General features: G+C 55.0%; 2 protein-coding genes across 4 annotated transcripts; one reads left to right on the top strand and one right to left on the bottom strand.

The window, feature by feature from the left end:
- Positions 1–1,165: 1,165 nt before the first annotated feature.
- TNK1 (tyrosine kinase non receptor 1) lies at positions 1,166–10,601 on the top strand. 2 transcript variants are annotated; one of them, XM_054575616.1, is made up of 12 exons: positions 1,166–1,328; positions 1,502–1,572; positions 1,693–1,884; positions 2,014–2,169; positions 2,292–2,575; positions 2,849–3,122; positions 8,407–8,501; positions 8,823–8,987; positions 9,222–9,301; positions 9,924–10,204; positions 10,286–10,381; positions 10,464–10,601. In XM_054575616.1, the coding sequence occupies exons 1-12, from the start codon at positions 1,166–1,168 to the stop codon at positions 10,575–10,577; spliced, it is 1,971 nt and encodes a 656-aa protein (XP_054431591.1). In that variant the 3' UTR covers positions 10,578–10,601. The 2 variants fall into 2 exon arrangements, with proteins under 2 accessions (XP_054431591.1, XP_054431592.1); XM_054575617.1 differs by having other exon boundaries at positions 8,808–8,987.
- A 656-nt stretch (positions 10,602–11,257) lies between these two features.
- On the bottom strand, positions 11,258–15,894 carry PLSCR3 (phospholipid scramblase 3). Of its 2 annotated transcripts, none has more exons than XM_054575614.1 (8): positions 15,843–15,894; positions 15,447–15,628; positions 14,938–15,173; positions 14,800–14,842; positions 14,478–14,698; positions 14,063–14,224; positions 12,097–12,258; positions 11,258–11,924 (listed from the first exon to the last, which is right to left on the bottom strand). In XM_054575614.1, exons 2-8 carry the CDS (start codon positions 15,451–15,453, stop codon positions 11,868–11,870), a joined length of 888 nt encoding a protein of 295 aa, XP_054431589.1. In that variant the 5' UTR covers positions 15,454–15,628; positions 15,843–15,894; the 3' UTR covers positions 11,258–11,867. The 2 variants fall into 2 exon arrangements, with proteins under 2 accessions (XP_054431589.1, XP_054431590.1); XM_054575615.1 differs by having other exon boundaries at positions 14,541–14,698.
- Between the last annotated feature and the right edge of the window lie 1,155 nt (positions 15,895–17,049).

Raw genomic sequence — 17,049 nt, 5'->3', positions numbered from 1 at the left:
GTGGTCCTCCCCTTCCTCCCGTCTTAAGTAAGTGTGTGCGGGAGAGAATCCAGGGGTGTGTAAGGAAGAGATCGTGCGGGCAGCCCCCACCCAGAGTGCCTAGAGCCTCATTTCATAAACGGCGGTGGAGTTGCCTTGAAGCTAAGTTAGACCGAGTGACTCAGGTGTGCAGGCGGGGCAGGCGGAGTTGAGGTGACTGTAGGCAGTCCCTGAACTGAAGCCACAAATGCCTGATTTGATTTCAAATGCTGCTGTGTCCTGTGTAGAAGAGGCAGTGGCCTGACCGTCTCTGGGCTGAGGGGGAAGTACGCCTGCAGAACTCAGGTGTCCGTGCACGCCTGTACCTTGATGTCTCCTGAGGTGTGCGTGTTTATGTGGACCTTGGCGTCTCAGACCCGTGGGGCGATGTAGTTAGAGGGCAGCGAACTGTCCTGTCTCAAGTACGTATCTGTCAGAGGGTACGTGGCGCTAAGCCTGGGATTTTATGGCAGCATACCGGGCTGTCTCAGATGTGAGAGGACACACCTGCGTGTCTCAGACATCTCTTGCAGCATGTCTGCAGGTGTCAGTGCATGTGTGTGTGTGTGGCAGCCTATCTGGGTGTAGGAGGCAGTGTACCTTTGTGTGTGCGCGCACACGTGTGTCTGTACCTGTGTGTCTGACGGATGGGGTAGTTAGCATATCTGGGCGTCTCTGGTTTGTATGCGGTAGGTCGAAATGCCTCACATGCATATGAGGTGTCTCAGGTGTGTGCGAGTGTGTGCAGTGGGGTGTCTCCGATCTGAAAGGGCAGTGTCTGTGGGTGTCCTAGGAGTACAGGGCACTGCGCCATAATATCTCAAGGGTGAGCAGGGCAGCTCTTGAAGTCTCAATACCTGAAGTCTGTGGTGCTAAAGTCTCAGGTGTGAAGGAGCGCAGGTTTCTCAGTGGTGAGGGGGTAGAGGACCTCGGTCTTGGGTATGAGGAGCGCTCTTCCTGAAGTTTGTATGTGTTTGTGGCAGGACGCCTGGCTCTCTCTGATGTGTCTCTCCTTCTACCTGAGTGTTTCTGATGGTTGGGGCGGGGAGCTGGGAACCACATCTCTGGTAGCTGAGTGTCTCAGAGCCTACCCTGGGCTCTGTGTCGAGAGGAGAGTATACCATTGTCCTGAGTTCTTTCTCCAGACATGCTCCCCGAGGCAGGTTCCCTGTGGCTGCTGAGGCTGCTCCGGGACATCCAGCTGGCCCAGTTTTACCGATCCATACTCGAGGAGCTGAATGTTACCCGCCCAGAGCACTTCGACTTCGTAAGACCTGAGGACCTGGACGGCATCGGCATGGGCAGGCCTGGTGAGGGACTCCTGTCCCAAGGCCCTAGTCTCTCCTTCCCCAACCTGTTAGTTGCTATGCCCATCCCCCATTCCCCACACCACACGCTAGCCCTCCCCTTGACTTTAAATCCCTTGTATCGTGTCCCCCCCTCCCTGCATACTACCCCAGCCCTCTAATTCTGGCCTCCCCAGCCCAGCGCAGACTGGCTGAAGCTCTGAAGAGGCACCGTGTCAGGCACAAGCCTAAGAACTGGGTCTACAAGGTGTGTGTTTTGAGGTGGGGGTGAGAGGTTTAAAGGGCCAGCTTAGGCTGGGGAATAGGCTGGGCTGAGTGGCAGGGGTATGTGGGTTTCTACACACTTGATTTCCCACCGCTGTTTCAGATCCTTGAGGGGTTTGCCCCTGAGCAGAAGGAGAGCACCCCACCCTCAGACAGCCCTCCATTCCTCCCTGAGCCAGAGGGGGGACTGAAGTGTCTGATCCCAGATGGCGCTGTGAGCAGAGGAGAGCTGCTGGGCTCTGGCTGCTTTGGCGTGGTACACCGAGGGCTGTGGACGCTGCCCAGCGGTCAGAGTGTGAGTACTCAGGGAGCCTCCTGCATTCTGGGTACCTGGGCCAGGTGCACTCTCTTCTGCTGCCCTGTCTGCTCTGATCCTCGTGGAGCTGTTCCCTAGGGTGCCTGATGGTGCTTCCCCCACCCCCAGGTCCCAGTGGCTATCAAGTCCCTCCGGGTGGCTCCGAATGGCCCGGTGGGGACAGAGCTGAGGGACTTCCTTCGAGAGGTGTCTGTCATGATGAATTTGGAGCACCCACACTTGCTGCGTCTGCATGGGCTCGTACTGGGCCAACCTCTGCAAATGGTGAGCAGACCTGACGCTGGCTGGCTCCGGAGTGGGGGTGGGGAGGGGCGTTGCTGAAGTGAGACTGGAGTGTGGGAAGCCAGCGGGCGGACCACCGCTCAGGAAGCGCTGTGCTCCTGCAGGTGATGGAGCTCGCACCGCTGGGCTCCCTGCACGCGCGCTTGACCGCTCCGGCCCCTACACCCCCGCTGCCCCTGGTCCTGCTCTGCCTCTTCCTGCGGCAGTTGGCGGGGGCCATGGCGTACCTGGGGGCCCGCGGGCTGGTGCACCGGGATCTCGCTACACGCAACTTGCTGCTGGTTTCACCCTGCACGATCAAGGTGGCCGACTTCGGGCTGGTGCGCCCTCTGGGCGGTGCCCTGGGCCGTTACGTTATGGGCGGGCCGCGCCCCATCCCCTATGCCTGGTGAGGGTTGGGCCCGGGCGGATAGGTCTGGGAGGGGGGGAGGGGGGGTGGGGCGTCCAGAGGGTGAGGATCTGGAGTACAGTAGCTAGTGGAGGAGGAGTGCGGAGAGAGAGCTGGTCCTCTGAGGGAGGCTGGGCCCAGAGGAGTCTGTGGGTCTGAAAGGGCTTGGGAAGGAGGACTTCTGAGGACAGTGGGAGCACAGGGGCCATGCGTAATGGCAGGTGGGACCTGCAAGGGGCACAGATCCAGTCCCCTTCAGCTCCACTTCCGCAGGTGTGCTCCAGAGAGCCTTCGCCAGGGGGCCTTCTCTTCTGCCTCGGACGTGTGGATGTTTGGGGTGACGCTGTGGGAGATGTTCTCTGGGGGCAAGGAGCCCTGGGCCTGGGTCCCGCCCTACGTCATCCTACAGCGGCTGGAGAAGGACCAAGCCCGACTGCCTAGGCCTCCTCTCTGCTCCAGGGCCCTCTACGCCCTGGCCTTGCGCTGCTGGGCCCTCCACCCTGCTGACCGGCCTACCTTCTCTTGCCTGGAGGGCCTGATCCAAGAGGTGGGAATGCTTACCTCCCCAGACACAGTTTCTCTTCCCTCAAGTTTCTCTCCCTGGTGGGTTCCATGCTCAAGACTAACAATACTGACTCCTGGGCTGGGGTCTAGGACCCCTCTGCTCTGAACAGAACAGATTCAGTTCCTACCTGCAGGACACTAAGAGCCCTGGGGCGCATCTTGGGCTCCATAGAGATAGGCTACAGGGCTGGGGGCTGAGGCTGGGCCACAGAGGGAGGAGTACAGAGCAGAGAGCAGTAGAGTAGATTGCAGTGGGTGTTTGACAGGCAGAGGCAAGTTTCAGCACGGGCGGTTAAGTGCGGTTAAGTACACGTAACAAAGGCAGTGGAAGTGCTCAGGAGCTGCCCCATGAAGGGATTTGTAAGGTGTGATAAATAACCAGAGTTAACATAGAGAGCACTTGATCTGTGTAAGTTACTGTACTAAGTGTCTTATGTGTATCCTTATGCATGTTCTCTCATTTAATCCTCACAACACCCAACCAGGTCATTGTTATCTTGATTTTACAGACTGGGCAGTTGAGGCACTGACAGCTCAGGCGACTTGCCTAAGAGGAACAGTGGGGAACTGAACCAGTCTATCTGATTTCAGAGCTATTCTCTAAATCACTGTACTGTATTGTTGTTGTTTTTGTTTTCTTGAAACTTTTTTAAAATCATTTTTTATTTTTCAATACAGTTGACACAATATTTTATTAGGTTCAGGTGTACACCCCAGTGATTAGGCATTATATAACTTACTAAGTGATCATCCCAATAAATCACATGCCCATGTGACTCAGGGGCGTCCAACCTTTTTGCATCTCTGGGCCACCCTGGAAAAAGACGACTTGTCTTGGGTCACACATTAAAATGCAAACACTAACAAAAACTGAGGAAAAAAAGGTTTTAAGTAAGTTTATGATTTTGTGTTGGGCCACGTTCATAGCCATCCTGAGCCACATGCGGCCTGTGAGCTGCAGGTTGAACACACCTGCTCGTTATTAGAATATTGTTGACTATATTCCCTATGTGGTACTTTATACCCCTATGACTCTTTTGTTACTACCAATTTGTACTTCTTAATCCCTTCACCTTTTTAACCCTCCCCTCCACACCCCCTCCCATCTGGCAGTCTTCAAAATGTTCCCTGCATGTATGAGTCTGTTTCTCTTCTGCTTATTTATTTATTTTGTTTTTTAGACTCAAATGTTGATAGGTCTGTATTTATTGCTATTTTATTGTTCATATTTAAGAAATCTTATTCTCTTTCTTCAAGAATATCATTTAACATTTCATGTGATACTGGTTTGGTGGTGATGAACTCCTTTAGCTTTTTTTCTTTTTTCGGTCTGTGAAGTTCTTTATATGTCCTTCCATTCTAAATGATAGCTTTGCTGGGTACAGTTTGGTTGTAGATCTTTGCTTTTCATCACTTTCAGTACTTCTTGCCAATCCCTTCCAGCCTGAAAAGTTTCTGTTGAGAAATCAGCTGACAGTCTTATGGGAGCTCCCTTGTAGCTAACTAACCGATTTTCTCTTGCTGCTTTTAAGATTCTCTCTTTGTTTTTAACCTTCTGCATTTTAGTTATTTATTTATATATTTATTTATTTATTTTTAGAGACAGGAGAAAAGAAGGAAAGGGACGGGGAGAGAAACATCAATTGGTTGACTCTCATACACACCCAAACGGGAGACCAAAAACGCAACCTAGGCATGTGCCCTGACTGGGAATCAAACCAGTGACATTTTGCTTTGCAGGATGATGCCAAACCAACTGAGCCACACTGGTCAGGGCTTGAATTTTAATTATTATGTGTCTTGGTGTGGGCTTCTTTGGGTTCATCTTGTTTGGGACTCCCTGTGCTTCCTGGGCTTGTATGTCTATTTCCTTCACCAGGTTAGGGAAGTTTTCCATCATTATTTTTTAAAATAGGTTTTCAATTTCTTGCTCTCTCTCTCTTCTCCTTCTGGCACTCCCATGATGTGAATGTAGGTATGTTTGAAGTTGACTCAGAGGCTCCTTACACTATCCTTAACTTCACTTTCTTTGATTTCCTTCTCTTCTTCCCTCCTTCCTTCCTTCCTTCCTTCCTCCCTCCCTCCCTCCCTCCCTCCCTCCCTTTCCTTCTTTCTTTTCACACAGCTCAGGAGCACCATCAGGGATGCTGCTGGCTACTTGTCATTTATTTTCCACTTAGTGCAAGGCACAGTTATGGGGTGTCAGGAAAGTTCGTGTGTGGCTTCGGTAGTAAAGAGCAGGGTTCTCTCGACTTCCTTTTTGGTGTTTTGCTGTTTTTCTATAAAAGTACCCACCTACTTCTGCTTGCTGCAGCCTGCCTAGGCTATGGGGTGGGATGAGGAGGGGGTAGGGGGTAGAGAAGGACGGGTATGGAGAAGGTCTCAAAAGAGCCTAGTGCCTCTGGAAGTCTGATGGTGGGTGGTGGCCACTCAGGATGAGGGCCCAGAGTTGACTTTGCCAGGCTGGCTGCCATATGGCTTCCTTGTGGCTTCCCAAGCCAAGTCACAGGTGATCATGCTGCTGGAGGCCTGGGGAGATTTCGAGTGCTTTGGGGATTCCAACACTGTGGCCATGAACGGGAGAGTGGACTTCCCAAAAAAGAAGCTCACCGACAGTGACCTGGGTCAGCTCTCAGGAGACCAGAGTTGTGGGGGACGTCTTCCCCAGGGTACTTGGCTCTTCCGCGGGAGCTGTACTGAAAGTGGAGCCCAGGTGTCACTGGTAGCAGTCGTTGGTAGCCACAAGTGAACTGCCTGAGGGGATGGCTGCTATGCACCTGGTTGTGGACTGTTGGAAACCTTGACGGTGACCCTTTGCAGGCTTCAGCGCATGACCATGGGAAGCAGGAACAGGGGTGTTAGGCCACAGAATCTATTTGCAGAGGAGGCTGTGGGAGGGTGATCTATGAGCTGTGTGGGGCTGTTTTTGCTATTCTGATTAGGTGTTTTTTGCTTCCTTATATTCCAAATCACCATTTTGATTCCCAGCGTCATCTACTCTACTATTGATTCCCTGTAAATTATTCTTCATTTTGGTTAGTGTATCTTTCATTTCTGACTGGTTCTTTTTTACAGTTTCCAAGTCCTTTTTTATGCTGTTGAAGTTCTCTCTAAGTTCATCTACTCTTCCCCTAAGTTCATCGAGCATCCTTATAAACCATGTTTTGAACTCTGCATCTAATAGATTGCTTGTCTCCATTTTGTTTAGCTCTTTTTCTGGAGTTTTGTCCTGTTCTGTCATTTGGGACATGTTTCTTTGTCTCCTTCCTCATTTTGGCAGCCTCCCTGTGTTTGTTTCTATGTATTAGATAGAGCTGCTGCATCTCTGGGGCTTGATAGAGTGGCCTAATGTAGTAGGTGTCCTGTAGGGTCCAGTGGCAGTCTCCCCATTCAGCCAAGCTGCACTCTACAGATGTGCCCACCCGTTCGTGTGTGTGGGCTGTGTACACCATCCTGTTGTAGTTGAGCCTTGATTGCTGTTGAGGGGATATCCCCAGGTCGACCAGCTGCAAGGACTGGCTGAGACCACTGGGGAGGATCAGCTATGCAGGGGTCCACCCCACAAATCAGGACTTACTTCAGTGGGGCTCTCATGCCCTCTGAGTCTACCCCTTGAGTGTGTCATTTGTGGAGGTGGTTGGGTGGCACTTCAAAATCATCTGAAGCTGTAAACCAGGTGTGCTAGCTCTGGGGCTTCCCAGGAGGTGCAGGCCAAGATCAGCCACTGCTTGTGTTCTGCCCAAGGCCACCTGGCATGAGCTACAAAGTGATCTGTAGGTGCTGTGCTTGGAGATGCCCAGGAGAGGCCAAGCTGCAAATCAAGGTCAGCTGCTGCTGGTACTGGACCTGGGGCCACTTAGTGAGAGATTTGGGACACACCAAGGTCAGATGTTGCTTGTTTGAGAGATTTTGGGAAAGTCTGAAGCATGAGCTAAGGGAGGCCATTTGTATGGAAAAGCCACTGGAAACAGCTTGAGTGGACCCAAAAGATGGTGGGATGGAATCAGAGGAAATCAGCAGGACAGGGAGAACAGTGATAGACAAGTTGATGGAGACTCCTATGTAGCACCCTCCTGCCAGCTCTGTGGGGGAAGGGCTCAGAAAAGGAACAGTGGCCTCTTCTAGCACTTTTACATGGAAGAAAGCTGCCCCTCTGGTTCTCATGCTGATGTTGGACATTTCACTTCCTCCCTCTATGTCCCTGGTGTTTTTCTACCTGCTGATCCAGCAATGGAGCTCAAAATGAGTGAGTCTAAGTAAGTCTGTGCTCGGACCCTTTAAGAGGAACTGCCTGGGACTCACTCAATCACAACCCCTGCTGATTTTCACAGCCAGATGTTATGGAGACTTCTCTTCCTGGCACTAGAACCTTGAGGTGGGAGGCCTGGTGTGGGGCTGAGACCCCTCACTCCTCAAGGGGGACCACCAGCCAAGATACCCCCCAATTTTTGTCTGGCTTATGTGGGTGTGGGACCAGCACATTCCACATCTTTGTCCCTCCTGCCAGTCTTGATGTAGCTTCTTTATATCCTTAGTTGTAGGTCTTGCACTCAGCTAGATTTCAGGTGGTCCTAAAGGATGGTTGTTCTGTAGTTTAGTTGTATTTTTGATGTGGTCGTGGGAGGGTGCAAGTGCTGCATTTACCTCTGCTGCCCTCTTGACTGGAAGCCTATACTTTACTGTTAAAGGAGTTTAGTCTTTACTCTGAGGGAACTTGGGAGCCATGAGAGTTTTGATCAGGGAAGTAACAAGGCAACTTTACATACTGTATCACTCTGGCTTGGCTCAGGAATGGATTAAAGGGGTGATGCTGAAGATGGGAAGACCCGGTAGGAGATAAAGGCTGTGAAGTGGAAGTGGTATGAGAAGGTCTGGATGAGAGTCAAGTCAGTGGCGCCGGAGAGAAATGGAACGTTTCCAGGGGTGCTTGGGAGGTGGACGGGATAGGCCTGGTGCGGAGTGAGAGCAGTATGTAGGGGAACGCTCCGCTTGATCTCCCTAGGTAGAGACAGACCCCCCTTTTGCTGCTCTCTGACCCCCCTGACCCCTAGACTGTATTCAGCTTTGCATGGAATCCAGGTCTACTCCCCTTCCACCGGACTACAACTGGGGGACAGGGACAGTCCCATCCGGGGCCTAGGACAGAGGACACACCTGGTATGGGTTCAACTGGCGGGTGCATAAAGAGGAGTCTCCCTTCCCCCCTGCTCCATGATACCCTTCTGACAGGCCACAAGTGCAGCCACCCTTTCCTCTTGTCTCTGTAGGCCTGGCCTCCTGAGGGGCATTGCGTGAGGGATGTCACAGAGCCAGGGGCTCTGAGGATGGAGCCTGGTGATCCCATCACTATCATCGAGGGCAGGTGAGGGCCTCATGTTTCCGATGAATCCTCCCAACCTGCCTGACCCTGTTTCCCTCTTCGCTTCTCCCCAGCTCCTTCCACCCTGATCCTCTGCTTCAGTTCCTCCTCTTCCCATTGGGCCCTGAGAACTCTACCAAGCCTGGCCCCCCCGGCTGGAGCTGCCAGGGCCTATAGAGCCCTATTGTGTTAGGGGGAAAAGGCTTTCCTTCCTCCAGGCAGATGCAGCTCCAGGGCACACAGCTTGTGAGGTGAATGCGGGCGGGCACCCAGCCTCCACTCCCCGCTTGCTCTCACCCCCGTCACCAGTGCCTCTTCCGGCAGCCCCGGCTCCACAACCTGGAAGGGCCAGAATGGTCGCACACTGAAAGTAGGCAGCTTCCCAGCCTCAGCCGTGACGCTGGCAGGCTTGAGGGACTCGCCAGCCACCTGCCCAGTCCACCGAGGCTCCCCTGCCCGGGGAGAGCAAAGACGAGGAAGCACGGATGGGTGAGGACCTGAAAGAGTGGGCTAGGGGAACCAACCGAGTTCAGCAACTACCCTGGAAGGGAAGCTTGGGTGAGTCCAGGGTAAAGCGCGGAGGCTGGACTTGCCTTCCAGGTGGAGCTTCCACTCTCTGGGTCTCAGTCAGCTGGGGAGCCCCAGAGATTCTTTGGGAGGGGACATTGATATGTGCAGGGGGAGGGGCTGGGGTGGAGAATGAGCTGGATCACTCTCCAACAGGGTCCGACCGAAGGCAAAGCTTCGGGAGCTACCTCCAGCAAAGGGTCAGAGAAGGAACGTGCCCCTTCAGAGGATAAAAGGTGACTGTGGTGGGGGGGCAGGACCCAGGTTCTCTGAGATCAAGAACAACCCTCCATCCCTGGCTGGCATGGCTCAGTGGATTGAGTGCCAGCCTGTGAAGCAAACGGTCACCAGTTCGATTCCCAGTCAGGGCACATGCCTGGGTTGCAGGCCAGGTCCCCAGTAGGGGGCACGCAAGAGGCAACCACACATTGATGTTTCTCTCCCTCTTTCTCCCTCCCTTCCCCTCTCTCTAAAAATAAATAAAATCTTTTTTTTTTTTTTTTTTAAAAAGAGCAACCCTCCAGTTCTGCCCCCTGCTCTGAATCCATGCCTTTGCACCTATGATCTCCCCACACATGACTTCCTCCCCCGACTTCATTCTGCCTGTTAACATCCATCCCAGCTGTACGTTAAGATCTGCCTTCTCCACTGACAGCCTCTTCCCATGCACCCCCTGCACACTCAGTTCTTTGGGTCCCCAAGCCTAAGCCTGGGTGTCTGTTCTGCACACCTGACTTATCGTCCCAATGGCTGACACAAGGGCCACCTGAGGGTAGCACAAATAGAGAGGGAGTGGGAGGGAGACAGGACCCAGCATCTGGGCTTCCTCTCAAGTTGCTTTTTTTCTCCACTGTGCAGGCATTTCCAAGAGTCTGGAATCTGTTCTGTCCCTGGGCCCATGCCCCACGGGGGGTGGTTCAAGCCCCCCCGAACTTCGACATGCCCGAGATGTGCCCCAGGGACCCCCAGGCCTGTCAGCCCGCCCTCCCTTTGCCGCCAGCTCTTCTCAGCTCAGCCAGCCCCCCAGGGAGCGGCCAGCTTGGCCCAAAAGAGAACCTCTGTACAATAACCCCTTGGAAGTACCTGGAGCCAGCAAAGCCGCTGTTTCTGATCCTAAGTTGCAGAAGAGGGTTATGGAGGTGAGGTCTCCCTGAGTGGCCTAGTGTCCAGAAGGGGTTACAAGCTGGGCAGGAGCCTAAGTGAGGCTTTGTCCCCTGCAGGTGGAGCTGAGTGTACATGGGGTCACCCACCAGGAGTGCCAAGTGGCACTAAGAGCCACTGGGGGAGATGTAGTTTCTGCCATCCAGAACCTTAAGGTAAAGCCGGCCCCTTCTCTTGGGTTCCGCCTCTCCTGCCCCGTCCTCTGGCAGTCAGCTTTCCTCCCTCCTGCTTCCACAGGTAGACCAGCTCTTCCACCTGAGTAGCCGGTCCAGAGCCGACTGCCGGCGCATCTTGGAGCATTACCAGTGGGACCTCTCAGCGGCCAGTCGCTATGTTCTGGCTCGGCCCTGAGCTTTGCTCCCTTAGACATGGACACCAGCATGCACCGAGGGCCTGACCATGTGGGACCGAGCAGAACCAGAGCAAGGTCCTGAAAGGGCGCACTTCCCCACCTGGAGAGAACCTGCTATGGGCAGGGGCAGGAGGAGCCCAGGCAGCGGCCCTGACGAGTGTCTCCTCCTACCTTTGCGTCTGAAGGCTCAAGTTCCCTTGGCTGGGTCATAGAAGGATCTCGTCCATCTGCCCTCCACATTTCCAACCAAGGGGAGGACTTGGAGGAACCGAACTCCTACACATCATCCCCATACGAAGCTTCTACTCGCTGCAGAGAATGATTAAGTGGCCACACTAAACCAGGGGAACAGCCATCCCTAGCTGCCATCAGCTACCACGCTGGGCCACCTTGGATGACAGAAGCAGCCACAGTGACTTGGGGCACCTGGCCCAAACCGCCTTGGCTTGGGCCGCAGACATCATGGGAGATGAAAGCTGCTCTCTGTGACCCCGGCAGCATGGGTTATGAGGTGGGCGGCCCCCGCCCAGCCCAGCTGTCATATTTCCCTTTGTTTCTTCCCGCACCAACTCTTTCTTCTACCCTCTCCCATCACATATATCTTCCAATGTCCAAAAAGTTACAAAGTTTATATGAATATAACATACAAAGATGCAGCCTCCTTTGTAGGAACAGGGAAGGAGGGGTGGTTAAGTAAGGCACAGGAAGCTGCAGCAAGCACCAGCTGTGGGAAAGCCCCAAGGGGAAGAGGAGGCTGGCACGGGGGCCTAGGCCCTAGAGCTGTTGCTGGGGAAGTGGGGCTCCCCCTAAGTGCCATGGTCGGAGGCTGAACTAAGTGGTCAAGCTGATGCAGGGAAGGGTGGCTGTATCAGCCATCTTTGGTGCTGCTTACCTTCCCCACCCTGGCTCCTGTGGTAAAACCCCAGAGCCCTGGATTCCAAAAACCTCAGCCAGAGTAGAGGCCCTGGAACTGGGTGGGAGGAAGCGAGCAGGGAGTCTAAAAGCCAATATGCCGATATGCCTTGTGCTGAGGGATTGCCAGAGACAATGGTGAGAGGTAACAGGGGAAGGGCTCTCATACATACCCTTCTCTGGGGGCCACAGGTGAAGGAGGCCAGGGGAGTAGGGTAGGGGCGGGGCACCATGGTCCCCAGCTTCTTAGGCGTCCCTGTTTGTCCCCAGTAGTGTACATGGGCGGAAGGGGCCGCCTCTGAGGAGGGGCCAGGCCTGGCCAGGTGACCGTCTTGGATTCTGGTTGAGGTGATAGTCTCCTCACCCTGAGGCGACGTCTAACTGGTGATGGCAGAGGGCCCCGTGCCTCCACGCTTCTCGAAGAACATGTAGTCCTGAGGGGAGGGTACCGTCAACAGGAGATGTGGCTGGGCCAGCCTGGCTCAGCTACCATAACCCAGGTCTGGAGCTGCAACCCGCCCATAAAGTCTGTCCCTAACCTTCAAGCAGGAGGCCAGGAAGTACAGAAAGCCTCCTGTGGGAGCAAAGGAGGAGCAGCCAACTCACAATGAGGAATGTGGCTCCCAGCAGTACAGCCTTCACTTTCACGTCCAGATCCAGCGGGAACTGCAAGCCAAAGTCATCTGCATCCGTGAGGGCTTCTTGGAGCAGCCCCCCCCACTGCTTGCTGATGCGGCCCACACTGCGGGACTCATCCAGAGTCTTCACCTGTCAGGAGGGAGAGAGGGAAGGAGACGAGGCCCAACTAGAGTAGATGCGCCGGCTCTCACCCCTCTCCAATCTCACTCCCCTGTCACCCTGTCTGAACTGCGCTGACTCTACACTTAGTGAGTCCTCCCAGCCGCCTTGGGTTTCCATGTGACTTCTGGGGAAACTGAGTCACCTTCAGTCACACTGTAAGTATATAGCAAAAATCAGGATTCAGACTTAGATCTGTTCCTCTTGAAGGGCCAACCTGACAACTGAACATCAGTGGTGAGAACAACGGAAGCAGAAGAGTTATCTCAGAGTATGGCTGGTTGCTAGGTTTGTTTTCATTACCAAAGTCCCTGCCACCCGCATATGGTGCAGTTTATGCCCTGCACAAAGTAGCTTGGCCAAGAGGGCAAGGGAGGCTGCTAAAATCCTGGCGGCACCCTATCAGCCAACCAAGCTCCTAGAAGACTGTGTCTGCCCAAAGGGGTGCCTTTGCTCTGCAAAGTAGGGAGGGCTCTGTCCAGCACACATGCAGGCCTCAGCTAGAGGGGCCCCAAGCCCATCTGCTGGGGGTGGGGGGGAAGGGCGGCAGTGAGCAGCCTCTGAGAGTTCATGTTTCTCTCTCCCTTCCTCTCTCTCTAAAATCAATAAACATATTCTTGGGTGAGGATTATAAAAAAAATCGAGGCCTAAGCGGTGTGGCTTAGCTGGTTGAGCACTATCCTGCAAAGCAAAAGGTCACCGGTTCAGTGAGTGGCCTGGGCGCATGCCTGGGTTGTGGGTTCCGCCCCCAGCTGGGGCATGTGCGAAGGGCAGCTTTCCCCTGAACTCTCAGGGCCCGGCAGCAATAGGCCCTGCTGCTGGAGGGGGTGTTCACAGTGACTCCCTGGTCCTTTTCCTATGCTCATTCTCCAGGGACTAGAACTAGTGTGACTTCCTTCTATGTTCTTCCCATCCCCTTCCCTCACTGCTGGGGGAGAGAAAGAGAGACACTGACATAAGAGAGAAACCTGGATCTGTTGCCTCCTGTGCAGGCCCTGACCAGGGACTGAGCCCCACAACCTTTTGGTGCACGGACGACACTCCAACCAACCGAGCCACCTGACCAGACCAAGGTCACTCGATTTTTAAAAGTAACTTTACGTAGCTGCAATGCCTCATCAGATGCCTTCAAAAGTCTACTGGATTATACCTATTGTTTCTGCCTTATCTGCATAGATAATTATCCCTTAAAGAATTCAAGGGTCTGTAAAGTGACTTTGTCTTCCAGAAGCAAAGGTGCTTCCCAGGCATCACACTGAAACTGTCACCACTTGAGTTCTCCAGGCTCCATGTTGGTGACAGGAATGCATGGTGAGAAGGGTATCACCTGGATCCCAGGTTGGAGGGGCCATTTGGACTCCTAGGTTGGCAAGCAAACCACAGGATGTTAACACATTAAATTAGTGCTTGCTCCAGGGCCCGAGCTCACAGACTCATGCACAGCAACCACAATGGTCCAGCCCACAGCAGACTCAATAATCGTCCTTCACTCTAAATCCAGCCTGGCCTTAGATCCGCGCCCCCACCCCCCAACACAGGGCTGCAGGTAACAACTAACAGCGACCCTCAAGATGAGACGCTCTTTGTCATGCTTTTATAAGACCATGGAGCCACCCTATTTCTGAATGGAGGAACACTGCAAGTGTGGTAGGAGTCAGTGAATTTGGATTGATGAGCTTGGTGTCTTGACCTTAGCAATGTTGGCCCTCCTGCCTGGTAGAAGCTGCCATCTTGATTTAGGAAGTTCCCAGGAATTCCCCCTTATTCCTGATACCTCAAAGTTGGTGTCTGCACCGCAACCACAGGTGGAGCAGGGCCCCACCACTCGCAGGAGCGTATGGCGATCGGCATCCTGAATGGAGAACTTGGGGAGGAAGGGATGCCAGGTCTGCAGCACATGGCCAATGGTGGTGCCGGGTGGAGACTGTACTTCCATCTGAAGTGGGAGGCCCACAGGGTTACTGCTGCGTCAGGGCACCCTGGCCCAAGCTCTCACCATTCCAGCTCTGTCTCCTGTTTCCCCTCAAAAGACCCCCCAGCTCTTTCACTAGACCACCTGTTTCCCACTAGACCTCTGATCCCACCTGTTTACTCCCACACCTCCTGCTGACCATGCTCCATCATTGGTCCTCCGCGTTACTGCCTGCCCCCTACCCAAACCTCTCCCTGACCCATCCCTCTCCGCCCACCTCCTGGAGGCCACAGGGGCAGCAGCCGCAGCCACAGTGGAGGGGGCGGAGCAGGCGCAGCACCTCTCTGTCCCCGGGGTCCACCAGACGGACACGAAGGGGCCGGCGGGCGCCGCAGCACAGACGGGCACAGCAGTTGCTCTCTTCAGCCGCCTGACCCAGGGGCTGTCCCGCGGCTGAGCGCAGTTCATACCGGTTACCTGTCTCCCAGCCTAGGAGGGCTGCCAAGGGGTGACACGCAAGCTCAGGCACCAGCACCTGCCCAACAGCCCACTATCTCTGCCCCCATCACACGGCCCAATCTACTCGTCCTTCCACTCACTTTCCACTCGTTCAACCTTCTGGTGAATGAAGATCTGATCAATCTGGAAAGACACGAAGGGCCACACCCATCTCAGCGGGCAGGCCTCCATGCTTCGGTCCCCTCCCGGTCGCTGTGCCCTCCCCACCTCCCACTCACCTGCACCAAGAATTCGAGGCCAGAAGGCACTCCGGGCAGTGGCAAGAAGGGGGCAGCAGGCCCCGGGGCACCAGGGCCAGGCGAGGGGAAGAGAGCGAAGCCAGGAGCAGGGGCAGGCACGTGGGCGGGCACTGGAGCCTGCCCCGGCCCGGGATGCTGTGCCGCCTCTGGGTACCCAGCGGTCACAGGGTAGGGAGGAGGGGGCGAAGGGGCGTAGCCCTTGGGGGGCAAGTATCCTGTCGGGGGACAGGGGTAGATAAGAAACGGACCTGTGGCCACATCCCCTTCCCGTTAACCCGTGGGAGACCGCGAGGCTGCGGGGAAAACGTAGTGAGAACAGACTGAAAAAGATGGGGCGGGGGAGCAGGGCGGAGGCTGCCTGGGAGGAAGGGAGGGGCCCCACCCAGCCAGTCCGAGCACATTCCCAGAGGATGCGTACGACACCCAGCTCCCAAGTCCGTGGCGGGGGTGGGGGGGTAACGGAGACCCCCGGCCTTGCGCCCACTTACCTGCCATTGGAAAGGGATGAGGGCGCGCGGGTTGTGGGTGTCCCGGAAGCGCTTAGTTCTAGAAGTGGAGGCAAGCTCGGAGACAGCCAGAGAGACACAGAGACAGACACAAAGACGGACAGGAAAACGCGGAGAGACAGCTGCGCCCGGCGCCCGCCCAGAGTCTTTTGGGCTGGGCCTCTCTGACTCGGGGAGAAACCGAAAGTGTCAGCAGGCGGGGCAGAGTACCTGGGACCCTGGATTCCCTCTGGGGTTTCCAGAACCGCCCCCTCCCTTTGTTCTCCCATTTTCCGCGGAGGCGGCTGTTGGGAAACGGCAGAACAGATGGACCCACGATCAGACCGACGGCCCGACCCAGAGGGAGGTGCCCTGACCACTCTGCGCCCCGCAGCTCACCTGAAGCCCCTAGAGTGGTGGGGTGCCCAGCGCAACGAGGCTCTAAAGAGCTAGTGGAGGCGGGCCCAGATGTGACTCCGCCCCCTCGACCGTCTAGGCCCCGCCCCCGGCCTGGGATCCGTGCTTGCGCAGAAAGGACGCCGGCTCTCCAAGCCTGGCCGCGGACTCAGGAGGGCGAGCTCCTTTGCTTGGTTGGCGTCCCCGCCTCTTCCGTTTGACTGCCGAAGACCAGAGAGGAAGCTCTGCCGGGGAGGGCTGCCGGCTGAGACCCATCCCTGCTACCCCCGCCACGTCTGCGTGCGCTGAGTGTTCAGCGCGCCTCGATAGAAAGCAGGGACGGTTGGCTCCGCTCGGGGCCCCGGGCTCCTTCTCCCAAGGACGATTCGGGCCTCGCTGACGCAGCGGAACACCCTTCATACTCGTTCATTTGACTCTAGAACTAGCTCCTGGCTCCCTTTCCACCTTCCTGGAGCTACCTCGCAGTCTCCTTTCCCTGACGCTGCAGTGAGCCACACGGATACCTTGCAATGACAGTACTTCTTTCGGGTGTGCCAGGCCCGCAGGTGACAGGCAATCAAATAGTGTCAGTAGTGAATGTGCAAGATGCGAGGTTCAGGGAGACCAGAAAAGTCAGCACAGTCAGCAGGAAAGGCTTCCACCAAAAGGGGTCGCTTCTTTTAGGTCCTGGGCAGCGATTTCAGGCGTGAGGGAGTCCTGTACCTTGGGTGCCTATAGGCTGAACGGCAAGAGGTGAATTTAGAGAGGGAGGCCAGCTCACGTGCACAGAAGGCCTGTAGGAGTTGGGACTTGGCCCAAAGGGCAGCAGGGAGTCCATTGAAAGATTTTAAGACTAAATGTAATTAAGAAAAGTTTAAGGTCAAATTTTGTTTTAGAACTGCAATGTGGAGAACGGGGGCACCCAGGCTGGGTTGTTGGCAGTAATCTGGGGGAGAGGATGGCTGTAATAGCGCAGACCGATTGCAGTGGCAGATTTTGGAGGTATTTAAACAATATAGAACGTGTTTGGGGTCCTGACCCGTGTAGCTCTGCTGATTGGGTGGCGTCCCACAATGCAAAAGGTTGCTGGTTAAATTCCCTCCCTGTAAGGAAACGTGTCTGGCCTGCAGCCTAGTCTCCGGTGGGGCGTGTGCAAGATTCAACCAATCTATGTCCTCTCACACACCCTTGTTTCTCTCCTTCTCTTTCT

The sequence above is a fragment of the Pteronotus mesoamericanus genome, unplaced genomic scaffold (genome assembly GCF_021234165.1).
Source record: "Pteronotus mesoamericanus isolate MK-2021 breed Mesoamerican mustached bat unplaced genomic scaffold, CSHL_Meso_final contig_317, whole genome shotgun sequence".
Taxonomy (NCBI): domain Eukaryota; kingdom Metazoa; phylum Chordata; class Mammalia; order Chiroptera; family Mormoopidae; genus Pteronotus; species Pteronotus mesoamericanus.
This window is presented reverse-complemented; position numbering and strand designations above follow the sequence as displayed.